The 26773-nt window shown below is 32.7% G+C and overlaps 1 protein-coding gene across 1 annotated transcript in view; it reads right to left on the bottom strand.

The window, feature by feature from the left end:
- KLHL1 (kelch like family member 1) overlaps positions 1-26773 on the bottom strand; it is a 363308-nt gene that overhangs the window by 112591 nt on the left and 223944 nt on the right. The window contains exon 5 of the mRNA XM_072782826.1: positions 21998-22210. Within this exon, the coding sequence (XP_072638927.1) occupies positions 21998-22210 (213 nt within the window). The remainder of the gene's footprint in view (positions 1-21997; positions 22211-26773) is intronic.

Here is a 26773-nt window from a genome sequence, read left to right as displayed (position 1 = left end):
TCTATACCTTCCACCTGGTCAGGAAGTCCATTGGAATATGGAATGCAATAATAGAAAACACCTAAAGTAAGATAAATTTAAACTTACTATGGACCAAAGGAAGTATTAACTCTTCCAACACTATATCCTTGGGCTATCAAGGTTATGAAAACATCCTTACATTCATAACAGTGCGACATTTCATATACCTCATATTATTTCATAATATTTCAAACCTTTGTTTTGCTCCTGGGTGTTGTGCTAAAAAAATCTACTCACGAAATCTGAATCTATAAAACAAAATTGATTCCTATTAGAAGTGACAGTCCTTAGAGAACAAGTGACAGTTTCATATATAGTCTTTCAAGTTTTCTGCTTGACGAAATGAATAGGATGAATGATAAAATATTATCATATACCATAAGCTGCAAGGAAAAGTGATTTTCTACTTCAATATTTTATAAATAGGTTTGATACAATAAATTTTCAGGTATTTTTATTAAGCAGTTTCTAAGACAGAGAAACAATGATTTAATGAGCACATTCAGTGCTAAATAAGCTCTGAGCCTGTTTAATAGTCAGTATACGGCGCTGGTGAAAGGAGAGTTATCAGAGAACTCTGTAGCAACATAATAAATGGTGAGCTCCTGGTAGTGTTATTCTGCTTTGCGAAGGAAGATACAAGCTGCCTCAAGCCTAGAGAGGTTTTCTGTATGTTTCCTCCCTCTCAGATTTTCAAAGACAGATATAGAAGAAAATGGACAATTACTTTGAAAACTTGGAATAGAAGTTAGTTGGTAAGCCAGTACTCACAGAGCCTCATCAGCTATTATTTGAGTCTCTGCTGTGGCTGGAACAACCTAAGCTTGCAATAGAGGAGCTAGCTCAGCTGTAGCCAGGATATCAATCTGCAGCCTGAAAGAAGCTCATTGATATGAGTAGATAGGTCTTTTTAGTACAGTTAAAACCCCATTTATATCTGATGAAAATAATTTTGGCAAAGGATAGAATCATGACGTATTAAGAGATGGATATATCTTCCTATCCTTTCTACTGGCATAATCACTATTCTGGCTAATATATATTGAATATATTATTTATATTCTGGTTAAGCTATATGGAGATATTATTTATATTTTGAAATAAATGAAAAAGTGGATGGAGTGGAGCTTTCTATGTCTTTTTCTGTGCTGTCATTTCAAAACAAAAACAGAAATTACTGACATGCTGCTGCTTACATCAGATATATCTGAATAACTCATACTCAAGTATTTGAGGAACAAGAAGAAACCATCTACAAAATAAGGATCAGGCTAATTAATTTTGTTCTGGATACAGAATACTCAGAATTCTGAATATTTGATTGCCTTAAGTTGAAAAATAATTGGTGGAGCTGACAGTACAAATAAAGAAGAATAATGACATAATCACAATGAGTAGAGATCATCAAATAAACTCAAATAATAGCACATATCATATATCACTGATAGCAGCTGATAGCAGTTATTAGTGACAAAAGGATGGGGTTTAATGCTGCTATAATTTATAATTAATTTTTAGTTATTTAATATAGATTTGCTACTCTATAGGTAACTTGAAAGCTCAAATTTTCTCAAATTGAAATAAGTTATTGCATGTCCTGCATGAACATCATCTTCATCCAGAAAAATTTCATTGCATCCGAGGTGGGCTCTGGACTTTGCACACATTCATTCATTCATTCATTCATTCATGTAACAAATATGTAGTCAGCAACTATTTTGTGCCAGGTGCTATATAATAGGTCCCGGATATCTGCAATCTCTCTCACCACTAATCCGTTCTATTCAAGCCTACCCTCCTACCCACCTCTTAGAATGCTTTTGTTAATTTACTCACATCTAGCTATATTCTAAAGCTAGCATCTATATAGCATCTAGCTATATTCTAACACATTAGTTTATTATTGCTTCCAGGACATTATTCAATATCCTCAGACTAGCAGGCCAAAAATTCTATAATACAACTCGATTTTAGCTATTCAGTCACTCTCTGAGATACCCTACATATATTTTTTTTCCCTGTATTTCATATTTTAGCTCTTCAGACCTCTTTCCTCTGATCTGAATGGATCCTGTCATTTTTTAGAGTAATATTGGTAATGCCTTTTCCCTTTGCAGCTTCTATTAAAATATGACCTAATCTTCAGGGTCCAGTGTACATTCTATTATTACTTCCATGAGGACTTATCTAATTGTTAAGATCACAATTGACACAATTTGTTTTATTGGTCATATCAGACTTTAATCAGTTGACATCTGTGTAGTCATTTAAGGGCTTCATATGCATGCTAGTCATAAACTTGTAGGAAATCAGAAAAAATTTCTGAGTTGATACCTCTTGTTGAGTACCACTAATAAGATTACAGGCTCTTAGGAATTGCTCAATAACTATTTAAGTGAGTGATCATTTATGCTGATTACAGCATCTATTAATTTATTTTAAATAAGAAATCTAGTATTGAAGTTTGAAAATATATAATGTATAGGCAGAAAGATATCCAATGTCACATCTCAAATTACATGCATAAATTAATCATCTTCATAAATGTTTATGGTCTTTCAGAAACACCTCTGCTTAACAACCAACCAAATATCTATATTCCTAAATAAGTGATCCCAGACTCAGCTGATGGCATGAGCTTATTTCCAGTCATAGTCAATAGCAAAATTATATTACACAAATAATTTGGGCTCTTGGACATTACTCTAAGGTGATTTGATTTGTAACCAAGAAGCACTAAACTTGGATGTTCCACTGACAATTCAAACTCACACAGTTAAGTCTAAACTTATTCTTTACCATTACATTCTTCTTCCTGTATTGACTTATGCCTTCTATTTTTTATTGTTGGTTTACAGTATTTCTTTACATATACTTCTGTTTTAAGCTAATTCTATTTAAGCTGACTGAAAAATTTTGGAAAATACAGTATATGAATAAATATTCTCAAAATGTGTCTTTCTTACTGAGATCCCTTCATAATTCAGTCAAGCCTTAATCCATTGATAATTCTATTTCTAAATGTTTATCTTCTTACTCAAGTCCATTCAAAAGAATCATCTAAAACTGTTGATTATTATAATACTGCCATTCTATCTTTACATTCCACTATTCCCTTCTCTTTCCAAAAGCCACTTTGCCAGTTAATATTAACTCTTTTCTGAATTTTTGAAAAAGACTAAAAGTTTTAATTCTTCTATGTGGCATAAGAAATCATTTATGCAGAATTCAGATCACTCCCTCATAGTATCCTAAAACATATACATTCATCATTTACTGTCTTACTGTCTTGTTACAATTCCTTGCATTACAATTGAAAGTATTTTCTAATGTGACTTAAAATACCTAGTTTAGTCTCATTTCTCACTGTATCTCTGATCAACCTTCTGCTTTGATATGGCTGTTCTATTTACTATCCCCCATTTTAAGAATTTCTTTATTGCATCTTTAATGTGACTTTTCATCTTGGAACTCTCTGAGTCTTAGTTGAATGTTCTTGTTTTATCTGTGTTTTCAGTGAACTTTCAAAGTTTCTGTCTTTTCATATATAAATGAAACTTCTTTCTTAATTCATTATTTAGTACTCTACTGTTTATACTTAGTAATTACCAGTAGAAAAGCTGTTTTTATCTTATTTTTATGGATTTGTAGGTAGCTGTCTCCTTCCTAAATATTAATTGTATTTATTTGAATTTTAAAGGTAAAACCTGGAAGAGTATATCTTTCTAAAATTCTGCTATATGTCACTTATTTTGCAAGGAGATAATTGGAAAAGGACATGTTCAAATGTATGTGGATTTCCTCATGAGAAACTATTATTTGTGTTTATGCTTCTTTTAGCTCTTTCACAAAAACATTTCTGATTGGGAAATAGCAGGTCATAGTAGCTAGCAAGCCATCTTAGCCATCTTTGTGAAGAATGAGACATGGACTCAAACTGATGTACATTGCACATTTATGCTTTTTGAGGATACCATGACTCTTATGAGAGATTTGCTTAATCAGTAGCATTGGATTAACTAAGGCATTCTTAACTTTTGATTTGTATGAAGTAGTCATTCTCTGCATTTTAAGTAGGTATTGGGCTGTGTCTGTCTAAAAATATCATAAATAAGAACATTATCACAGTATTTGGTAAATATTTATTTATTTATTTATTTATTTATTTATTTTTATTAAGATTTTTTATTTATTTATTCATGAGAGACAGAGAGAGAGAGAGAGATAGGCAGAGACACAGGCTGAGGGAGAAGAAGCCTCCATGCAGGGAGCCCCACGTGGGACTCGATCCCAGGTCTCCGGGATCATACCCTGGGCTGAAGGTGGAGCTAAACTGCTGAACCACCTGGGCTGCCCAATATTTCTGATATATTAATAAAAGGTATCTTTTCAAAGAGTAAAATTAATAGATATTTATATTTGCCTTGCTTCTTCCTTTTTCTAAACTTCTGCTTCCTTTCTAAAGATATTTAGCATGCTCTTATGTATCTAGGCTCTATGATAGTTCTTGCCTGGCCTGGAAAGTCTCTCAAGTTATAATTTACACTAATTTTCTGGATCGCCTTTTCTTCTAGAACTAACATATCTGATAGTTACCAAGACCATAAAGATAAATCTCCTAAGGGAATAAAACCAGTTTAAACACATTTAATTATTGCGAGTTGGATAGTTTAACTAAGATCTCCTAGAAATGATTACATTTAAATACTGGCTATATTTGCCTGAAATTGATTAACTCTACTTAAATGAGGTACTGTGATCACTTGATTTCAAAACACCTTGTGATAAGCAATATGCTCCTAAAAGAATAAAATATATTGTGATATTCAGTGTTATTCTGCATTTCTGTAAGTTATTCTTATAAAAAATTATTCTGAGTTAAGAGGTAGCAAAATGTCCCCAGAATAACCATAGTTAATAAGCACAGTGGCCTAAGTGTGAGGGTCATTCTAAAGTATACTTTCATTGAGAAGGACAAATCTGCATGTGGCCTACACACAATATCCAAAAAGAAGTTAACTATCTTAAGCCTATAAAGAGCATCTAGTGCTACCAGAAAGACTGATAATTCTTCCTCTGCTTCTCCCATGTTCTGTCTCAGAGAAGTTAATGCTGATGGTAAGAAGCAAATGATGTCCTGGAAGTTCTTTGACACCGATCTGCAGGAAAGCAATTGAAGAGACTGCATTCAGTGTACTCTGGAAAACTAGATTTCCAGACTTCTCTAATAATAATGGTCACAGTATTAAATTTTTGTTTTGCTTTAGTGCTATCTCAATTATTTAAATAAAAACCTCACAGTTTCTCTCACACTAATTATAAGGCATCAGTCAGGATTTCATTTCTCTCATTCCACTAAAAGAAGATGGAGAAAGAATTTTAATCACTGCATATTTGCAGATTTCTAGCCTTCTTTAGATTTACTCTGATCAAAGTCCAACATACCTCTTTTGATCATCATCAGTGAGATACATTCCTCTGAAAACATCAAGGTGGATGCATATTGCAAGTCAATAAGGGATTAAAATAATTCTCTCAAGTAAAGCTAATTCCACTGGGCATACACTCTGCCTGTAGAGTTTCTGAAGTTTGGGTATGAAATGAGTTGTTCAAACATCTTGACTGAACAAACTTCAGGGATAAGGGAAAATATAAACTTATTAATATTAATATTAAGTGTATTAAAATAATTGGAATGTGTCAAACCTATGTCAGACACTTTGGCATATGCAAAAGTAATATATCAGTTCCTAACTTAAATAATTCACAATATAGCTTATAAAGGAGTAATATATAATTTATAACATAATACAGTATATGGTTATGATTTTCTAGTACTAACAGCTAAGCAAAAGTATAGTATTTTGTGTTGAAAAGTATCTGTATCCAACATCTCACTTTTCAATTGGTTGACTTTTTCAAAACAGGAATCATTAAACCATTCATTCTTCTTCTGTTCCTTACAAAAAACCCTCCTGGACTTGCATAACAGTTGAAAGTCATTTCAAGAAGCAACATTAATCAATTTAGTGTGTAGATATATATAGGAAGATAATTGTTTAAAGTGGTATTCACCAGATCCAATAATTATGCTTCTGGTAGTTATCCAAAAAAAAAACAAAAACACAAACTCGAAAGGATATCCCTACCTCCATGGTCATTGCAGCATTAGCCTTATTGAGAATAGCTAAGACATGGAAACAACCTAGGTGTCCATTGAGAGATGAATGATAAAGAAAATATGATATGTGTATATGTAGGAATATTATTCATCCCTATGAAAGAAAGAAATCCTGCCATTTGTGATGACATGGATGGACTTTGAGGGGATTATGCTAAATGAAATAAGTCACAAAGACAAATACTGAATGATTTCACTCATATGTGGGATCTTAAACACATACACATAAAAAACCAAACAAATAAAACCAAAATTATAGATACAAAGAATAGATTAGTGGTTACCATAGGCAGGGGGCAGGTGGTGGGTGAAATGGGTGAAGGTGGTCAAAAGGTACAAGAATTATGAAGAAAATACTCTAAGAAATAGTAAGATATGCTCAACTAAGTATTATGTTGTAAAGAAATACTTACAACAGGGTGTCTTCTTTAAACCAAATCAGTAAAGATAAGTACCTATTTGCCAAGCATGGAAAACAATAAAGGATATTTCAGGAAAAAAAGTCATCTGTCCAGAGGAATGACAAGAAGTCAGGTAGAATCCACAGTATTGATATTTACTCAAAGTATATTGTTCAGTGAGATTCTATTCTTAACAAAATCTTTCTCCCTCTTTTCTCTCTATATATTTCAATCTCCATCCATCCATCCATCTATCCAAAATTCCATCCTTATATATGAAGCCATGTAATCATATAAACTTAATGTCCTTATTAATCCTCTTTTTGTCTCATTCAACCCATCAAATCCACTGGACATACTGGTAGTTTAACCTTCAAGATATATTTAGAATATATTTACTACTACAACCCTGAGACAAGCTAACATCTCACCTAGACTATTATAAAACTTCCTAACTGGTGTATCTGCTTACAGTCTATCCTTTTAGTGATGATTATTTTGTTTCCTTGTCATTCACTTTGCACTATTCTCTGTTCAGTTCAGTTCTTCATGAGGCTGAACCTTCTGGCCCTGCATCACCCGGCTCTCTTGCTAATTTGCTTTGGCTAAGTCCAGCCATGGGACTTATAACCAGAAAGTCAGGTGGTGGAAATGAAGATAAGTATATTTCTTCCCTGTTCCCTGTATGATGTGGCTGTAGTGGTGTCTCTTTATGACTATGGCTCAAGTAGAATATCCACTCTGCCATAGCTCCAATCTTTCTGAATTATATAATAAGATTTCCTATAACATCGCCTTGGCTCAGGTTTCCTGAGTCCTCAATATCTCTGTTCATTTCCTGAACACTGGCCACACCTCTGTAAGTAGTGCCTTCATTAATATCTCTTCATATGAACCATTTTGGGTAAATTTTATATCCTGCTGGGATCTTAGCTATTGCACCATCATATAGTTTATTTTTCATACACTAGCTAGATGCTCCTTTTAAGATAGTGTTACTCTTTACTTTAGAATACATTTGAATATTTCCATAGCAAAAAATAAGAAAAAAAAAAGTTATGTGTCTTCTCTGCTCAAAATCCTGCAGTAACTTTCCATAGTAATTAGCATAAAAGCTAAAATCCCTATGACCATTTAAGCCCTGTATTATCTATTTCCTGAATACTTCTGACCTCATCGTCCACACTCCTGCTACCCTGTCCAAATAATTCTATTTACCCTGGCCTCTTTGCTGTTCTTTCTCCAGGGAACACTCTTTTGCCTTATATCTGTTTGGTTTTTCCCTCATTTATTTAATGTCTCTGATCAAAATCACTTTTCATAGGATTTTTCTGGACTGCCTACCTAAAATGGCAACCCCAAACACTCTCTTGCCTTGTCCTATTTCTTTTAACTCATGATTATTTTCACCATAATGAATGCATGGTTTGTTGGATGCCTGTTGCCACCCTTCTATCCTGCCCCCCTTCTTGCTAAAATGTGAATTGCATAATAGTAAAGAGCAGTCTGTTTGATTCAATGTTTTTTTTTTTAATTTTTTTTTTTGTTTGTTTGATTCAAGTGCTTGTTAAACCCAAGGGCATACTCCTGGCATACAAGTGGCACATACAAAGTCTTTATGAAATGAGTGAGTGAATAAGTAAGTGAGTAACTGAGTGAAGAGGTTTCTAGACTAATTTTCACCTAATGACTCATTCTTGTATTATTAATGGTGGCATTTTGGGTTTTTTATTGTTTTCGCTGTTGTATGTATGTATGATTTGCCTTTTAATCAATATAGCATAGTTATAAAATGAATTTATGTTTTAAAAAATTCACTCTGGAGGCTCTGTGAGGAATGTCAAGTGGGGGATAGACTAGTCACTAGAGTTGGATAATTACCACTGAATCCATTGCAAAAAAAAAAAGAATGATAAGGTCTAATCTAAAGGTATTGATAATATACATGGAAATAAGAGATGTAGAACATTTTAAAGAATCACATTTATAAAACAAACAAACAAACAAACAAACAAACTTGGTGACACATGGAATAGAAGACAACAGCTGCCAGTAAGGACTTTATTTGAAGAGATAACACATATCTTTGTTTCTGGACATGACATCAGGACAAGATTCCAGTCTCCTAAAAAAAAATGACCAATCAAATGAAATGGGCATTTATCATTCAAATAGATCTTTATATTTTAGGCATAACTTCCTTATCTGCCCAATTTTATATATATATTAGCATATTTAGAAAATAATGAGCGTTAGCTTGAATATTAGCATGAGGTGAAATCTAATGGTCAAGATAAAATCTCATTTTTTTCATAATAGATGAATATCATGAGTGACTGCTCACTGTAACCAGATTTTAGGTGTTCCTTATGATTAAATATTCATCACTTCCTAAATTCTTACCATATACTTGCCATCTCTTACTCTAGCTTCCTTTTGAAAAGAGTACAACACTTATGCTGATTTGTAGCAAATTGAGAAGTTGTTTAATGGTTTGGAAAACCCCCACAGCTGACTGAATTGAGAATAACACATTCATTATTATTTATGACTCTATTCCAGGTCTTTATAGGTCAGCTTATTGAATTCACTGAATATGCTGCTTTTCCAGCTCAGCAAAGCCAATTTTGCAGGCTACTTTGTGGTACATAAACTCATAGAAATGGAAGAGAGCCGATTTCTTTAAATATAAACACACCTAGAATGCCTTTAATTTAGGATAATTAACTCTAAATGAAAATCAATTGTTTATTAATCTTTTTCATTAAGAATTCCAAAACTTTAAAAAATAATAACTACCCAAAAAAGTAATTCTCTAGTGTGTTCTACAGATCATTCTTTCCATGAGACTTAATAGCCATTACTTGAAATGTTTTCTTCAGAAAAACCATGAGTTTAAGTGAGTTTTTAATTAGATTATGATGACAATCCATATTACAAAATTTTAAAGTGGGGGAGATATGGCAGGATGGGCTTATAATTTTTTTTAACATGAAACAGTTTTGTGATAAATACCTTTAAATACTATTTGTCCATGAATAAAGTGTTAGAAAATGCTAGTCTAGAGCAAATCTTTTCAAAGACCAAATGTAGATGTAATAAGAAAGCTTAATAATTCAAAAACAGAGCATGCTTTTGTCATTGTTTCAGTAGTTTATAATTTTAGGATCAAAATTTGCCACTTTATCCTATGGGAACTATGGTATATTTTGACTTAAAGAGCACATATTTAATCCTTATACTATGTTTCTCTCTAAAAATAAATAAATCTTTAAAAATATATAGTCTATCAAGTGATTTTTTAACATTTTTTAATACTTTATTTATTTATTCCAGAGACAGAGAGAGAGAGAGAGAGAGAGGCAGAGACACAGGCAGAGGGAGAAGCAGGCTCCATGCAGGGAGCCCGATGTGGGACTTGATTCTGGGTTTCCAGGATCTGGCCCTGGGCTGAAGGCAGCGCTAAACGGCTGAGCCACCAGGGCTGCCCTCTCAAGTGATTTTTAAATGAAATTGCATTTTACGTATTTTGAGAAAAAAAATAGCATAAACCTTTAAATATAGAGTTACTGGTCATGAATTCTATAGTATAATAAATGACAATTTAAAAATACATAGTGAAAATATTGCCTTTTAATCTGTCTTTTCTTCTGTTTCTAATTTCTGGTTGTCACTGATGAAATCTCCACCACCCACAGTCCTGATTTGTTTAAGCTAATTATTGCAGCTCTTTGTCACACCAAGAAAATGAGAAACATTTATGTAAACTGTAGCAAAAAAGAGCTTAGTAGTAGAATATCAAATATATATATACATATGTATACAATGTAGGATATCAAAAATATCTATATATCTATATCTATCCCTCTCTATATATATACACAGATATTTGGAGAGAGAGAGAGTAAGGAAGGAAAGGAGCAGAAGAAGAGAGAGAATCTCAAGGAGGCTCCATGCTCAGTGCAGACCCCACCCCTGACTTGATCTTAAGACCTGGAGATAATGACCTGATCTGTCAGGAGTCAGACACTTAACTAAGCCACCCAGGCACCCCATAATATTTATTTTTGAAAGCTATTTTTAGTTGACATGATTTTTATTTTTAAATGTTCTTCAAAAGAAAAACAAATATTTTGCTTTAAAATTAATAATTAAATTTGAACTTTAAACATCTATTTATTAAATCGTTATTCTATGCCAATAAAGATAGATTTTCTTTAGTGGAAAAACAAGTCCTCAGAAATATCTTTGATATATTTTATTTACTTATTAGTTTTTATTTAATTTTTTATAAAGATTTCATTTTTTTTAAAGTAATCTCTACAGTCAACCTGGGGCTAGAACCTACAATCCCAACACCAAGAGTCACACACTCTGCTAACTGAGACAGCTGGGTGCCCCATACCTGAAATACAACTGTACGTTACTTATTTGTTCAGGGAAATTTTTTCTTTGAATTGCAACAAAGTTAGGTTTTGTGGTTTAAATTATCTAACTTTCCACTTGAGATATAACATGAAATATTGGTGATGTTCAGTGTCTGTGTTGTCTTTTCTGTTCCAGGTGTCATACATGATGACAGTTCATACCTCACCAGGTGCTAAATGCTAAGATGTAAGAGTTAAAATATTTTTGTTGTTGTTTGAAAGTTTATTCTCAAAGGTGGAAAAAAATTATGTTTTGAGAGTTAGAATTCCTAAATTCCATTGTACATGCATCAGTGAGTTTTTAAATTTAAATTATCTAAAATAGTCTGTGTTGGGCAGCCCTGGTGGCTCAGCAGTTTGGAGCAGCCTTCAGCCCAGGGTGTGATCCTGGTGACCTGAAATCGAGTCCTGTCGGGCTCCCTATGTGGAGCCTGCTTCTCCCTCTGCCTGTGTCTCTGCCTCTCTCTCTCTGTGTGTCTCTAATGAATAAATAAATAAAATCTTAAAAAAAATAGTCTGTTTTAATTCTCAGAACCTCAATTTCTACCTGCAAAATATTAGGGAGCTGGTTTTGAAGGTCCTTTTTGCAATAAAAATCTATGAAAGTAAGGTGAATATACCTTTGAGGATGGTGTCATGTGATCATTCATGTATTTTCTCTGGTGATTATGGAAAAATAAATTCTAAGCTGATCTGAATTGGCCTGATAAGGAAGCCAAAAGTGAGTAGAAAATTTGGAGTAAACATAACTTGAAATTAACAAAATTCAAAAAAATCACAGTAATGTTTCATAAACTTTGGATTAAAAAGAAAAAGTAATATGCCCACTTAATGAATTCTACTTGATGAAGTTAAATTACAGAATACTAAAAAAATGTCTGATCATAGCAAACTCATAATTGTTTTCATATACTTAAAATTGAATACATGGAAAGTAAATAAAATTTACTTTCATTTATCAGGAGGACTGAATTGGAAAATTTGATGTATTTGTGGGAAATATTTAATTAACATGTGCACCATTTTCCTAATGGTTAGAATATGAAATTGCATGATACTTAGCAGCAGTAAGATTATTCTAAGATAATTTACCTTTATATTAAAAAAAATCACTCCAATAAATTTGAATAGTTATACAAAATATATGTAAATATTTATCATTTTTTAACCTTAGTACTGTACTGTTATGTTCAGAATATTATTAAAATAACAACTTTTATTCTGGGTGACCTATAGGTATTTGCCATTTAATTAGAATAGTAAAGAGTGTGTTTGCCTGATTCTCTGGATAATCATTAGTGCTAAATTGTTCTTCTTGGGAGATATTTTTCCCATTTTCAGAGTCATTATAATAATAAATTGTTTTATTTATTTTATACTCTTGTAAATTAAAATTATAGTAGGAGTCATTTCAATACATGTGTGATAGAATTCAATTCACTTGTGATTCCTTCACATAGCTTATAGTTTGCTTCTGTTCCTCCTAGGAATGATTTAAATTATACAGGTTTGCAAAGTAACTTACAACAGTTTTTTTTTAAGTCATATGATTTTTGTCATTTAAAAGTTGTGAATGATGATTATTAGGAAAAAAAAATGACTGCAATGGAAGGGATCTATAATTCACTAATGACCATTTATTTGGTGAGCAAAAAGTTCTTCCAAGTTTTAAATTTTTTTCTTTTGGTACATATTGAATGAAATTTCATGAAAGGTTTGAGACATGGTAAAAATTATTTTTTTGCAGATGGAGAGGCATATGTATCTTAATTTTCTATAAAATTATTTGTCAATTATTTATTGAGTAGACATTAATTATTAGGAAAATGAAAACCTACTTTCATTCACACAATTTTACTGACAAAATATTTCCATCTTCTTGTCCTGATGTGAAAACTGAGGCCCAATGAAATTAACTTTCCATGATCAAACGCTGAATTAATGTCAGAGTCAAAAATAGGATCCAGTCATTTATACCATTGCATCTGCTCACCTACCAAGATGTGTACACACATTTTTGCTTTTCACCTATTCTCATAGATAATTTTTCAATCCTCTTTTCTAAAGCCAATTTATCCACTTATCCACTTGTGCATGAAATCCTACCTACTCTAGCACATTCAGAGAAAATATTCCAACAGTTCTGCCCTCTGTTTTACATAATCAAATTTCCTCCCTTTGGAATCACACCTGTATTCAAACACACTTGATCCTTACCTGCCCCTGCCCACACTGTTTGGTGTTTATCAATTTATTTTTGTTTTATCAATTTATTGACCCCATTTTTCCTGTATGCTTAGCTCTGGTCTACAGGAACTGCAATGGCTTCCATTTCAGTTCAAGAAAATACTAAAGTCCTTATAATTGCTTATATCATTCAGTGTTTTAGATCCTTACCTTCTCTAAATTCTTCTAATAACTAACACACTGGACATTTTGCTTCAGCCACACAGACTGCCTTCCTCAAAGAGTAACAAGCAACAATATTTTATAAAAATAGCAATGTTGACAAGGGATGTAGGAGCATATTTTATCTATCTCCTAAATAAATTATCAAAATAATTTTATAATTGGATCAAGGCAAATTTCTCTACTATAGCTTTCCCAGTGAGATGGACCCAAACATTAAGAGTATTCTTTAGGCTAAGGATCCTATTTTAATTACCAGATTTCATCTCTTTAAACTTCAGTCACTAAAATATTATAGTAGCTTCATGAGTTAATTGAGTTCCCTAAATCCTAAATTAAAATCCTGGAAAAGGTTTAGTGTTTTAAATGACTTCATTACAAATGTTCCACAATTTTTGTTAGTCCTCTTACAAATTATTATATCCTTTAATTTTATCATTGTTATATAAAATAGGCATGAATAAAAAATGAAATTCTTCCTTAATGTTTAATTGAGAAAAATAATTGTTCTTACTCTGTATGGCCTCTTGGTAAATATTATGTATATTAATTAATATGTACAAAAATGCTTATGAACTAACTCAAGTTCAGGTTTTGTTTTTGTTTTTTTCATGAAATGGACTTTGTTTTCTGACTTATTATGCTAGCAATGAAAATGGAACACATTATTCTTATAGTCAATTATTTTTAAATATATCATTGAATTAGAGGAATTCTGATGAATTTATGTTCTGTGAATATACCTAATAAAGAGATGAGAGAGTGTATCCTTACCATTGTCCATTCAGTTAGGGATTTGTAATAAAATCTGAATGAATGTGCTATTTATGACTATGTTCCTAGTACCCACTGTTAGCTCCATCACAACATACAATTGTAGATTTCTCTCTCATTCCAGGTAAATCATATATCAACAGATGGTGAAATGAAACCAAAATTCCTAAGACTTAGAATAAACATTTCATTTGCTGATTTAATGAACACTTTTTGAGTACCAATTATGCCAAGAACTTTGTGAATGAGAACTTCAAGTCTGGTTTTCTGAAAAATATAGTTATAAGGAAATGCATAAAAACAGACTAAAACTAAGCAAGAAAATAGCAGGTGAAAGTGCTAAGAACAGGACACATTGGATGTGGCATGTGATTCATTAGAAAGAGTAGGCTGTGCTATGATAAAGGTGAACATCTATGCAGTAGGAGACTAGAAAAAGGATGCGGTGGACAGCTCATCCCAGCAAGTAGAAATATGTTATCAATAGCATTGTATAGAATTGTCAAGGTATGCTAATAATAAAAGCAGACTGACTTTCAGCCATTTTATTATTGTCTTTAATTATTTATAAACCATGCTTCCCCTTAAATTGCTTACACCTGAGAAGACTATTCCTATCACCACCACCCTCTTCTGCTGGCAGGCCACCTTTTCTAGCCCTCAAAATTGGCTAGTACAAATGTTCTATAGAAGAAATAAACCTGACTTTTGCAAGAAACAGAAAGAATATCAGTGCACCTAGAAGATACTAAGTGCTGGGAAGAGATTAGGTCAGGGAAGTAAGTATTCATGGGACTGATGATATAGACCTTTCAGGACAGGGATATTAGGATTTTTGTCCTAAGGGCATAAATCTTAAGTTTGAAATTAATGCATTCAATCTTCAAAAGTTCTATCTGGTTGCTAGATAGAAATTATTGCTAAGCATTATTAAACATAAAAGTTAAAATAACAGGTAGAAGACTATCCCAAAGGCATAGGAGACATATGGTGGTAGGTTATTTTAGGATGGGGCTATAGAAAGGCCAAGAAAGAAAAAAAAAAAAAAAAAGAACAGATTTAGGATATAGTTTAGAATACAGCCAAAAGGACTTCCTAAGGAATTGAATATTAAACAAAGTGCAAAGTAGAGAATTAAAAGTGATTCTAGAATCTAGGCCTGAGCAACTGGATGGTTCGTAATACTATATTTACTGAGAATGGGGGACAGGGAGGAAGTCTTGGGATTTTGAAATCTTCCATTATGATCATGTGAAGTTTTGAATGGCTATTGGATATCTAATTAGATGTGTCAAATAGTTAACTGGGTATGTGTATCTATCTCTCAGGAAGAGTTTAGAGCTGAATATATAAATTTGGAACTATTTATATAGTATTTAAAAGTATAGAAGAATGCTATTATTTATGGAGAAAATATGGTATACTAGAGAATTGCAATCAAAGAGTAGAAAAAATTAGCAATAACAAGTGAGTAAGAGTGGCCAGACTAATTTTGTTAAAGCTGCTGGGAAGCCAAGTAAGATGAAAACAAGTGAGATGGGAAAAAATATGACAGCATGGAGGCTTCAGGTGATTTTGAATAGTTCAAAGTACTAGTTATAGTGGATTGAAGGGAGAATGATGATTATTAATAAGTATTTATTAACTATAAACAATAATAGCTACATATTTTGCTGGAAAAATAAATAGAATTAGAACACTTGGTAGGAATATGGGGATTTTTGTTTTAATATGTCTGAAACAATAAATCTTTGCAAGTTAATTAGAATGATCCAATGTGGAACCAATTGATAATATAAAACATAGAAGAGTTACTGAAGTAGAGAAATTTCAGTGGCAAGAAAAATGGGATACAAACCACAAGCAGTGGGCTCAGCCCTTGACAAAAGCAGAGACACTTATGAGCACTATATTAAAAAAAAAACTTAAAGGCTTTCATATTAGGCTCCAACTTCTCTACGCTTTTTACCAAAGAGTGCATATTATTTTACTGCATTGACAAAAACTGTTGAAATAAAAAGTTTTTGTATTTTCTTAGTGTTGTAACTTGAATTGTGAATGTTATCATGGGTTAAATGATCATAAATACTAAATAGTGCTTAAGGTAAATCTGTAAGATTTTAGAAGCACATATCGTCCATGCATTTCTGTTTTAAAGACATTGTTTCTCATTTCTTTTAGAGAATAACATTATTCCATGCTTTAAAAAATTATAGTCTAGTTTTATAGAGAAGACTATTTTTAAAAAAATATTTTATCTTATTTGTTCATGAGAGACACAGGAGAGAGGCAGAGACAGAGGGAGAAGCAAGCTCCCTGCAGGGAGCCCAATGCAGAACTCAGTCCCAGGACCCCGGGATCATGTCCTGAGCTGAAGGCAGATGCTCAACCACTGAGCCACCAGGCATCCTGGAGAAGACTATTTCTTTGATGATGCCTGGTATAATCACTAATTAATCAGAGAGCAAGTAGATCAAAGAGGGGCAAAAAAAGAACAAAAACAAACTAAAAAGCAACAAAGACCAGTAATAGACTGCATTAATGTGTTTGATTAATTTTTGCCTTGCTCATTTGTAAGAGTCAAAATATTTTCTTTTTAGTTTCTTTTCCTTTGTAAAAACAAGATATATAATGCACTAAATAGTGAACATTAATGCTGACAATGTGGAAAGTTGTCAGATTTATCAAGGAGTAGTTTACCTATGCTTGCTTTGGAGAAGTAAAATCAAACAAAACATATAAATTATTCAAGAGTATAATCTACTCTGTATATCTTCCATTGTGATTTATGAATGTTCTTTTTGTATTGATTTCTTTTTTGTCACTTTGCTTGCTTTTCATTAGGTTTTTTAGTTGTGGCTATAATTTTTTTTTTTAATTTTTTTATTTTTATTTATTTATGATAGTCACAGAGAGAGAGAGAGAGAGAGGCAGAGACACAGGCAGAGGGAGAAGCAGGCTCCATGCACCGGGAGCCTGATGTGGGATTCGATCCCGGGTCTCCAGGATCGCGCCCTGGGCCAAAGGCAGGCGCCAAACCGCTGCGCCACCCAGGGATCCCAGTTGTGGCTATAATTTTTATGGACAGGAGGGTCTATGTCTCCAATATCTGATCAAATTTCACATTTCCAATGGAGTAAAAAATGTTGCTGACCTCTCCCTTCACATGTTGCTGTTATTACATAAAGGATCTTTTGGGATAAATTACAGCTTCGCATAGAAAGAATTTATTCCTATAAAATAGAGGTTGTATCTGTTTCCTTAAGTGACACTCCTGAGTTTCCTTGTTATTTTGCTATTTTTTCTAATTATAGTAAACTATACTCCCTTAAGTTTAGGCAATAATTTATTATTCCATTGCAGATGAGTTTTTTTTTTCCTTTCACATTTTGCTACAGAAAATAAATGTTTATGCACATAAACACACACCACTACATATTTAAGAGTCAATAGGTATTTCGGTTAGCAAGATCTGAGAAATCTTTATCTTTGTCATCTCAAAAGAGATAAACAATACCAATTCCAAGATAGGAAGTAAAGTTTACTTGTATATCTCTAACTTTCCAAATAATCTGTGATTGTGACAAAACCAAATTTTCCTAAAGACCTTTTGGCTTGACTATATATATATTGCATTCCCTTGATTTTCAGAATAGCATGCTTCAACTTTCCAAACCAATCATTAAAAAAGAACCCGCCAAAAATTGGATAGTTATGTGTACTTTTAAAATATGTATATAATAAATAAATATTTATGTACGTATTATAAGGATACATCTTACAAAAGCAGTTTAAACCAGTGGAAATGATAGTTATGTAATGTTAAAACATGTTTATTGCACAGCAACGTATTCTTTTGTTGCATCTTTATAAGAGAAAACATAGAAAAATGAGTAAATCAATATGGTTAACCTCTTTGTGTGTGTGTGTGTGTGTATACACAATCACTCTCTAAAATAAAATTTCCATATTTTTTCCAATTCTATTGAAAATTTTAAACCTCTGGGTATTCAAGAAAAACACAGAAACTATTATGCAAAATTCTATTCCTCACTTATTTAAAAAGATAATAGAAGTCATTCACTGTTTCTTAGACTATAACTCATTATGTATTTCTTTCATTTTGCCTTTTCCTCTGGTCCTTTCTGCAGCAAAGTCAACTGAATTTATTTCAGTATTAGCTGTTATATTTCAATACAGGATAAAATAGACATTTTACTTCTGAGTTATTTTATGTCTCTTTTTTATTCTTTTCTGGAGCTCATTTTGTTTACCACTTTTCTCAGCTGAAATTCATACTGTCTACCAAAATGTATATCCTCATGTTTTTCTACACCAAATAACCATAGTTTTTATTTAAAAATTAGCCTATTTACTATTTCTTTTGAAAATAAATTCTTATCTCACTAGAAAATGGAGACTCCCTCTTTTAAATACTGCTAGTACTTTAAAATATAATATTGCATTTTATATAATTAATATATTAAACATATGTATAAACATATATAACGAGAGAGAAAGAAAAGAGAGAGAGAGTGTGTGTGTGTGCACACAAGCAATATATATTAGGGCGAAATCTATATTTAAGAGCTCCAGGATCGGGATCCCTGGGTGGCGCAGCGTTTGGCGCCTGCCTTTGGCTCAGGGCGCGATCCTGGAGACCCGGGATCGAATCCCACGTCGGGCTCCCGGTGCATGGAGCCTGCTTCTCCCTCTGCCTGTGTCTCTGCCTCTCTCTCTCTCACTGTGTGCCTATCATAAATAATAAAAAAAAAAAAAAAATTAAAAAAAAAAGAGCTCCAGGATCAAGAAAAAAGTATTTCTGATCATCATAATAGCTTTTCTGAAGGCATGTATGATGCTTAGCCACTTTGAAAGTTCACGTAAAAGGCTAGAAAATCCTAGATTAGATCAAACTCTTTTTTAACTCTGGTTGGACATCCAGTTAAATCTGAAGCCAATCACAAAATTAAATACTGTAATTTCCCCTCAGTGGAATAAGAACTACAATAATGTCACATATATCTAGAGCACAATCTGATAGGAAGATGGCTACTGTGCTGATTCTCAGTTTGTTCATTAGTCAAGTGGTGATAATAACAGTTACTACATAAGCATAATGTAGAAATTAATTGAAATAAAGTATGTTATGTTTGGTAACTAAAGAAGGAGATAAAAACTTGTTAGTTTATATTCCCCTGCTCTCCTTTCTTCACCATTTTTTTTTTCACAGAAATCTTTAAAATCTGGGTAGAAATATATGGAAGATGCTATAATAACATGTAATTCATTAGCATCAGTTAAGGAAGTAATAACACCTCTTATATCCAAAATATTTCATGAAAAGAAAATATGTTTTACTCTTTCTTCCTCCACATCTACTTTGAAATTATATATAATGTTTGCAATATCCCTAATTTGGCAAATAAGAAATAGATAGTAGACACATGCTGTATTTATGACTATTAAACACTCTAATAAGAGTTAATTTAAAAGTCTTTTACTAGCTAGTTACACCAAAAAAAATCATATCTTATTTTTTAATGTTAATAAATATTGTTTCACTAAGATAAAGCAGCTGATCCAAAAAAGAAGTAAAACTCCATTTGTAATGTGTAGCTTTAGTAACAAATAAGTCAATAGAATGTACATGTCTATTCTGATGGAATAGCATAGATGGAGGTACAGGTAAAAGCATCTCCCATTTTTTTTTAAAGATTTTATTTATTTATTCATGAGACACACACATAGAGAGAGAGAGAGAGAGGCTGAGACATAAGCAGAGGGAGAAGCAGGTTCCATGTGGGGAGCCCGATGTGGGACTCAATCCCTGGGACTCCAGGATCACCCCCTGGGTGGAGGACAGGCGCTAAACCACTGAGCCACCAGGCGTCCCAGCATCTCCCAGTTTTGATGACAGAAAAGAAGGGGGAGAGAGTATGAAGGAAAAGCATATCATGAAAAGCTTGAGCCCTGGTCATATTTTTGGCCTCTTCAGTTATACTTCCTAGTACTTATGATTTTTTTTCTGATCATGATGATTTTTGGCCACTGGCTTAACTCCATGCTCCCCACATTTCAACATACAGTTGGAATGGGTGGGCAGGGGTCTAAGGTACCAATTGTCACAGCATCTATCTTTGGTTAATGGGTATCTACCTATTATTGCCTAATAGTGGTCATTGGCCATTTCTATCTTGGGAGAAGATCCCCAGGGTCTAAGAATATCTGGCATCAGAACCTAGAATGGAAGATTCAGAAAAATCCAGTGCTTAGATTCACAAATCATTGTTTAGTTACCTAAACACATTTTTCTTCCTTTTTAAGATCCTGGTGTTAAGATAAGCTCATATAATTTGCTTAGGCAGAACTTCCATAAATTCTTCTCCTCTGTCTTTACTGCTTTATTCATTTCAGCAGCCAAATGAAACACAAATATTCCTTTATTTATAAAACTTCATTTGTTTTCCCAATTTTAGTACAGTGTGTTTTTTTCAAACTTTGCAATCTTAATATATGATCATAATTCTCATTTCACTTATTAACATGTACTTGCCTGTCATTCTTTCCCAATGTCCTAATTCCCTATTTTACATTCTTTGTAATATATGGATCAGTGAAAGTATTGACGGTAGTATGGATCCAAATGAAGAATCTGGTGAATGTTACAGGCCCCTTACATCTCCCACACAAAATGTATATACCTACAATTGTATTTGTCATTTCAAGGTAAGAGCTACCTTCAAACTTATTTCTGGATAGCCTGAGAATTCAAGGACCCCAGGCCCAGGTTAACATTGCATTGCTGTGCATAGATAATTTTGGAACATGACAAGGTAAAAACATAAGACTAAATCAGAGAAAAATACTCTTCTTCTTACAATTTGAATGAACTTGTTCTTACCAGTTCACCTGTCCTATATAACTCATAACTCATCAGTAAAATGAGGCAGTTAGTTCACTTGGTGTCTGGATTCTCCTTAGCTCCAATTATTGAATATTCCATATTTCCAACTGCTAAATGCTACTACTTCATAACCGTGTACCATTAAGTAATATGTCTTATTTGTAAGATTTCAAAACTCTATGAATATACCCCAAGAATGTATTTTCATCAGAGAATGATCACATTATTGCATCTTAGGATAGATAAGAAGATAGATAGATAGATGATAGATAATAGATCTTCAAAATAGGGAAGCGGGGAATTAATTGCAACATTTAAAAATCTTCTAGATACTGTATTTAGATTAAGTACTTTACAAGTGCTGTCTAATTTTCTTTTCACAAAACCTTTGTGTGGTAGTACAATTTTATTTTATAGGTGAAGAAGTTGGATCTCAGAGAAATTAAGTGACATTCTCATAGTCATATGAGCATGAATCAGTATGTGGCAGAGATGGGAATCAGAGCCATTACTCATCATTTTCCATCACCACATATTCCTAAAAAGAGTATTTGATTAAAACTAAAAAAAATGTGAATAGTAATAAGTGGGTTGTGATGTTACTTTTTCTTAAATAATTAAACAATTGTAAAAAAATGGTAACAGTGAGGCATAAAACTTAGTTTGGGAAGTGGTTGGACTTTCTGCCTTCAAGTGCATGTGTGTGCGTGTATACGATAAAACATAAAAATTGAACATTACTATTTTACCAGATGCTTAATGGGTATTCTTTTTTATTTTAAATTATTATTATTGTTTAATTTACATTTTGATGTTACTTTTAATATAGAGCTTTTTAGAACATAATAACTATTAATACAGCATCACATACAATTACCTGTGGTGGAAGCAGCGGCAGTCTTATAAAGGCTAGAAGCATACTCAAGTCATTGCATCTCCTCTGCATGTCATACTTGACCCACATCATTAATGCATGGAAGATAGTTTCTTCGTCAGGAACATTTACATCATCACTGGCCAGGAGTTTATGGAGCTCCTCAGCTGGAAGCAGTAAAAACTCTTGATTTCTCATAACTTCCATTATGTTTTCCTGCAGGGAGAAAACATCTCGGAATAAATTTGGCTTCACTTTGATTTAGCTGGGAAAGCATCTCAGAATGAAATGAGAAGTCGTCAATAACCTTTGTTCTCATTATAACATAATCCTTGAGACTTAATCCTTCAGAAACTAGAAGCTGTTAAAATGAAAGCATTGTAATTGTAATTGAAGTGTAAATGTATCAGAGACAGCACAGATCTTGTAATAACTGGAGGATTATAATGTTGAGCTTTGTTATGCAGGCAGAGTGTACTAAGTGATTAAATGTTCAAGTTTCAAGTGGACTGCTATGTAAGGTTTGGTGAACATGAAAAGAATAGCATTTCAAATTTTTTAAAGCTTGACTACATATACATAAATCAGAAAGTGGGAACGAAATTACATAGAGATAAGTAACATTATAAGATGCATCACTATTTATTTAGAAGGGAAAAACAGGACAGATAGGCTATAGAAGTCACAAAAGCACATATGTTCCACCCTTTTATTATCTCTCAAAACTTCCTCCTCTCATGACAATTTCTCTGGCTTAATTTAGATTCCCATTTATTTTCTTCCAGATTGCTGCCATAACCTTCTAATTACCCTGCCTGACTCTATTCTTAGCCTCTTTACCGTATCCTCTATAATAATGCTAGAATAATTGTTCTACCACATAAATATCATGGCTTGCTTTGGTTTGGTCTCCTTTGTCTTTTGGTTCAAATCTCTTGGTGAAGTACACTACTTCTTTATGATCTGACATCTTCCTGAGTCTAAGACTATATTTCTTAACCTTACTTGTGTTCTAGTCACAGTTACTTAATCTTTCCATTTGCCATCCTGTCAGACATGTCCCCTCTCACTCATCTATTGCTTAAAATGACTTATATCCACTTTTTCCTAATTTCTGACATTTTTAAAGACTCAACTCAAAAGCAATTTGTGATATACGGGTTTCTCGAGTCCTCGGTTCACTCGAATGGAATCTGGCTACCCCATTCACCATGCGTGCTCAGTGGGTGGTATTTATATCCCTGAGATAGCAGTTACCAAACTGCGGCCTAATCTTCAGTGCCCTTAGGGGTCTTAACTCAAACTTTAAGCTCCTTGGAACAGACACCTTAACATGGCATATCTAGATCCTGGAACATTACAGGTGAACAGTACATATTTATTGAATTGGATGTGTTGGTAATATTTGTGGAGACAAATAAAATTTTGGAAATAGTACAACAGAGCGGTGCAGTGTTTTTCAAATACACTTTAAAAATGACTTGCCAAAACCCTTCTGATATTCTAGCAGAGAGGGTTTGTTGGCTGATATATGGTTAAAGAAGACAGATCTGACTGGCTGCCTCTATTGTTCCACCAATCCCCCATTCTCAATTCCAAGGAAGATATAATTAAGGTTTTTCAGAGAATAGTTTAAAAGCCACTGTTGTGGTAGAAATCTCAATACATGCATAGTGTAGGAAAAAAAAACCTGAAACAGATTCAACTAGATATTTTCCCACAAAGGCATTATGACTAAAGCTGAATAGAAGGCTCAGCAAATGCCCATTACTCTGTATGTCAGAGAAGACCCAACTTATTTTCTAAAAGAGACCTGATCCACCTTTTGAGTGTTATCCTTGGAACTGAATCCAAGGCTTGAAGTGCCTTCAGCTGACACAAAAGAATCTCAGCTTTTAGTTTCGTTCAGGTCATATGGCATATTTGATGGACATCACAGAATAGCTGATGTCCTAGAAAATTTTGTTCCCTGTGTTCCCTCTGTGCCTAACACAAATTCTATGTAAATTATAGGTATCCAATATCTATTAACTGAATTAACCAATTGAGTGTTCTGAGATGTAGTGCCACCAAGTTTCTCTAAAGAACTATGGTAAGATAAAGATGTTTTTGGAGAATCTTTGAAAGATTTCTTGTCCATCTATTTTTCCAGTTACTGAAAAATCTATGCCTCTGTTAAACTACACACAGAACTGTATAGCTAAACCATCAGTATATAGTATGGGGTACGATAAAAAAGCAGGTCTATTAAACTCTTAGTGGTGTCTATCAAAGATATTGTTTAAGGCATATTTTGTTATATTTTACAGCAGCCTCTTTATGATGACCCTTGGGAGAAATTTCTTGCAGGTTTTAGTAGCGAGAATAATTGCACTTCTTCTGAGTAAATTGGTTTGCTTTTATCATGGATGTTGTAAATTATGAAATTGATCAGATTTCTCTTTTTATTTGGCTTCTAGAAAACTTAGAGTTAAATTGAAATCTATCTGTTAAGAAGGTAATAGTCCTTTATAGTATGATTTCTTTTTTAGACAGCTCCAATAATAGTTTCATTTAATAGCCCTACAGCAGATTTTTTTTCTTTTATCCCTACATCTTTTTTAGAGCATATTCTTTTAATTTTATATCTTTGCAAGCCATACTACATTTTGGGGAATTAGCTACGTGGTTTGTAAAAACTGCTATAAATAAACTGGACATTAGGAGCTAATATCAGATTATTGGATTTTTCATACTGTCCCATATATTATATTGTTTATTATTTTTTCTTTATGTATTTTAGCGTTCTAAAGTTCTCTTTGCTCTTGTTTGTTTTCTCCATCAAGTCTCCTTTTCGTGATATCTTGCCTGATATTTTCCTGTTTTTTGCAATCTATTTTCTGGAACTTGATTGTTTTAATTTCATTATGTTATATTCACTAAAGAAAAATGTAAATTCACACTACTTTCCTTAACACTGCTTGTGTACCCCTGGTAACTCCTTGTGTGAGAAAATCAAGTAGTGAGAGGCATCAAAATTCTTTGGCCTGTTTACCTTTTGTACAATAACTTTAAATTTATTCAATAATTCATTCTATATAGATTTACTGAACACTTAACATATGGTCCTGGATAATTGCAGTAAGAACAAAATGGATTTGCATCAAAAAGCTTACCACACATGGGACACCTATAAAATGTGCAGTGCTTATAAAATGACTTGTCAACTCAGAAAAGCAGGGTTTTCAAATGGACCTAGAACACTAGGTAGGAGAGTAAATTAGAAAATGGAAAATGGATAGATATAGTGTTATGGCTAAGGGAAAGTATATAAACAAAGGCATAATAGCAGGTAATATAGTATAAAGTACCATATATGGAATGTCAATTTGATTAAGAATGAGCACAGAGAAATTATGAGAAATAATATTGAAAGGATAATTTAGACCATATAATGGAATAAATTTATTCTAAAACTTTGACAGTCTCTCCATTAAATGGGAATATATGTATACATATATTTTTATACATAGATTGAAATATTTATTATAAAGAAAGATTTTAGCATCAAACTTAAGTTGCCACTACATAAGACACAAACAATCTTTATTAATTACAAGGCTAAATTCTACTGTCTACTGTCTACTTTTTCTATTTCATAATACTTTAAAATAATTTTGGTAGCTACAAAAAAATTCACAATTTTGTTTTATTCTAAACAGAATTTTCTTACCATTTTTATTTAGCTATTTCCTGAATTTGACATAAACATTTTCTAATATTAATTTTCTTCTCTCCCTTAATTATATTATTGTTTTTCTCTTATCTTATTATTGGCTATATATTAATGAGTAGTAATTATTCAATTTGAAATTCCAGTGGAAGTTTATTTTTATTATTTTTTTAAGATTTTATTTATTTATTCATGAGAGATACAGAGAGAAAGAGAGGCAGGGACACAAGCAGAGGTAAAAGTAGGCTCCATGCAAGGAGCCTGATGTGGGACTCGATCCTGAGACTCCAGGATCATGCCCTGAGCCCAAGGCAGGCGCTAAATCGCTGAGCCACCCAGGGATCCCCAGAAGTTTATTTTTCTACATCATTTTAAAAGCTAACAATTAATGATAATATTAAGTGGAATATAAGGAAGTGCATTCAATTATCATATTTTAGTTATCAATTTAGTTTAAAATCTGGGTATTAAATTGTAGTAAAATATTTTATTAATGTTCAAATAACTTTAACATAAATTTTAATGTTTACTTCATTAACAGCTACTACAAATACAATATATTATACACTATTATGGTTAACTCAAAGATACTGCTCTGTTATGAATGTCTACTGGGTTAAAACTATTTCACCATCTTGCACTTTGTGACCAGAAGTCAGTTAGAAGAAGCTCCTAATCACTGCTTCCAACATTATGTTGGGAAGGTTAATCCTCCAGATCACCACAGAATCTCTGGCTTGATTCCAAATCACTGGAGCCTATGGAATTCATTTAATTGCCCATCTAAAAAGTTATTGGTTAGAAAGAGGAATTCTTAGGAGGCTCATACTACCAAATAAATGGAAAAATGAAAATTTGAGGCTGAGAATTGGCTACATCCTCTGGTTAAGGTTTATTATATAAGAATGAAAATGTAAATTTTGGGTCTAACGTCTGAATTCTAAAATTATAATTCCTTGCATCCTTTGCAAGGAAATTTTTGAGAGTTTCTGATATATGCATGATTCTACTATTGTCAGGGACAAAGTTGAAAAATACATATCTTGATTTCCAAAGCAGAAGTTACA

Source organism: Canis lupus, chromosome 17, assembly GCF_048164855.1.
Source record: "Canis lupus baileyi chromosome 17, mCanLup2.hap1, whole genome shotgun sequence".
NCBI classification, from domain to species: domain Eukaryota; kingdom Metazoa; phylum Chordata; class Mammalia; order Carnivora; family Canidae; genus Canis; species Canis lupus.
This window is presented reverse-complemented; position numbering and strand designations above follow the sequence as displayed.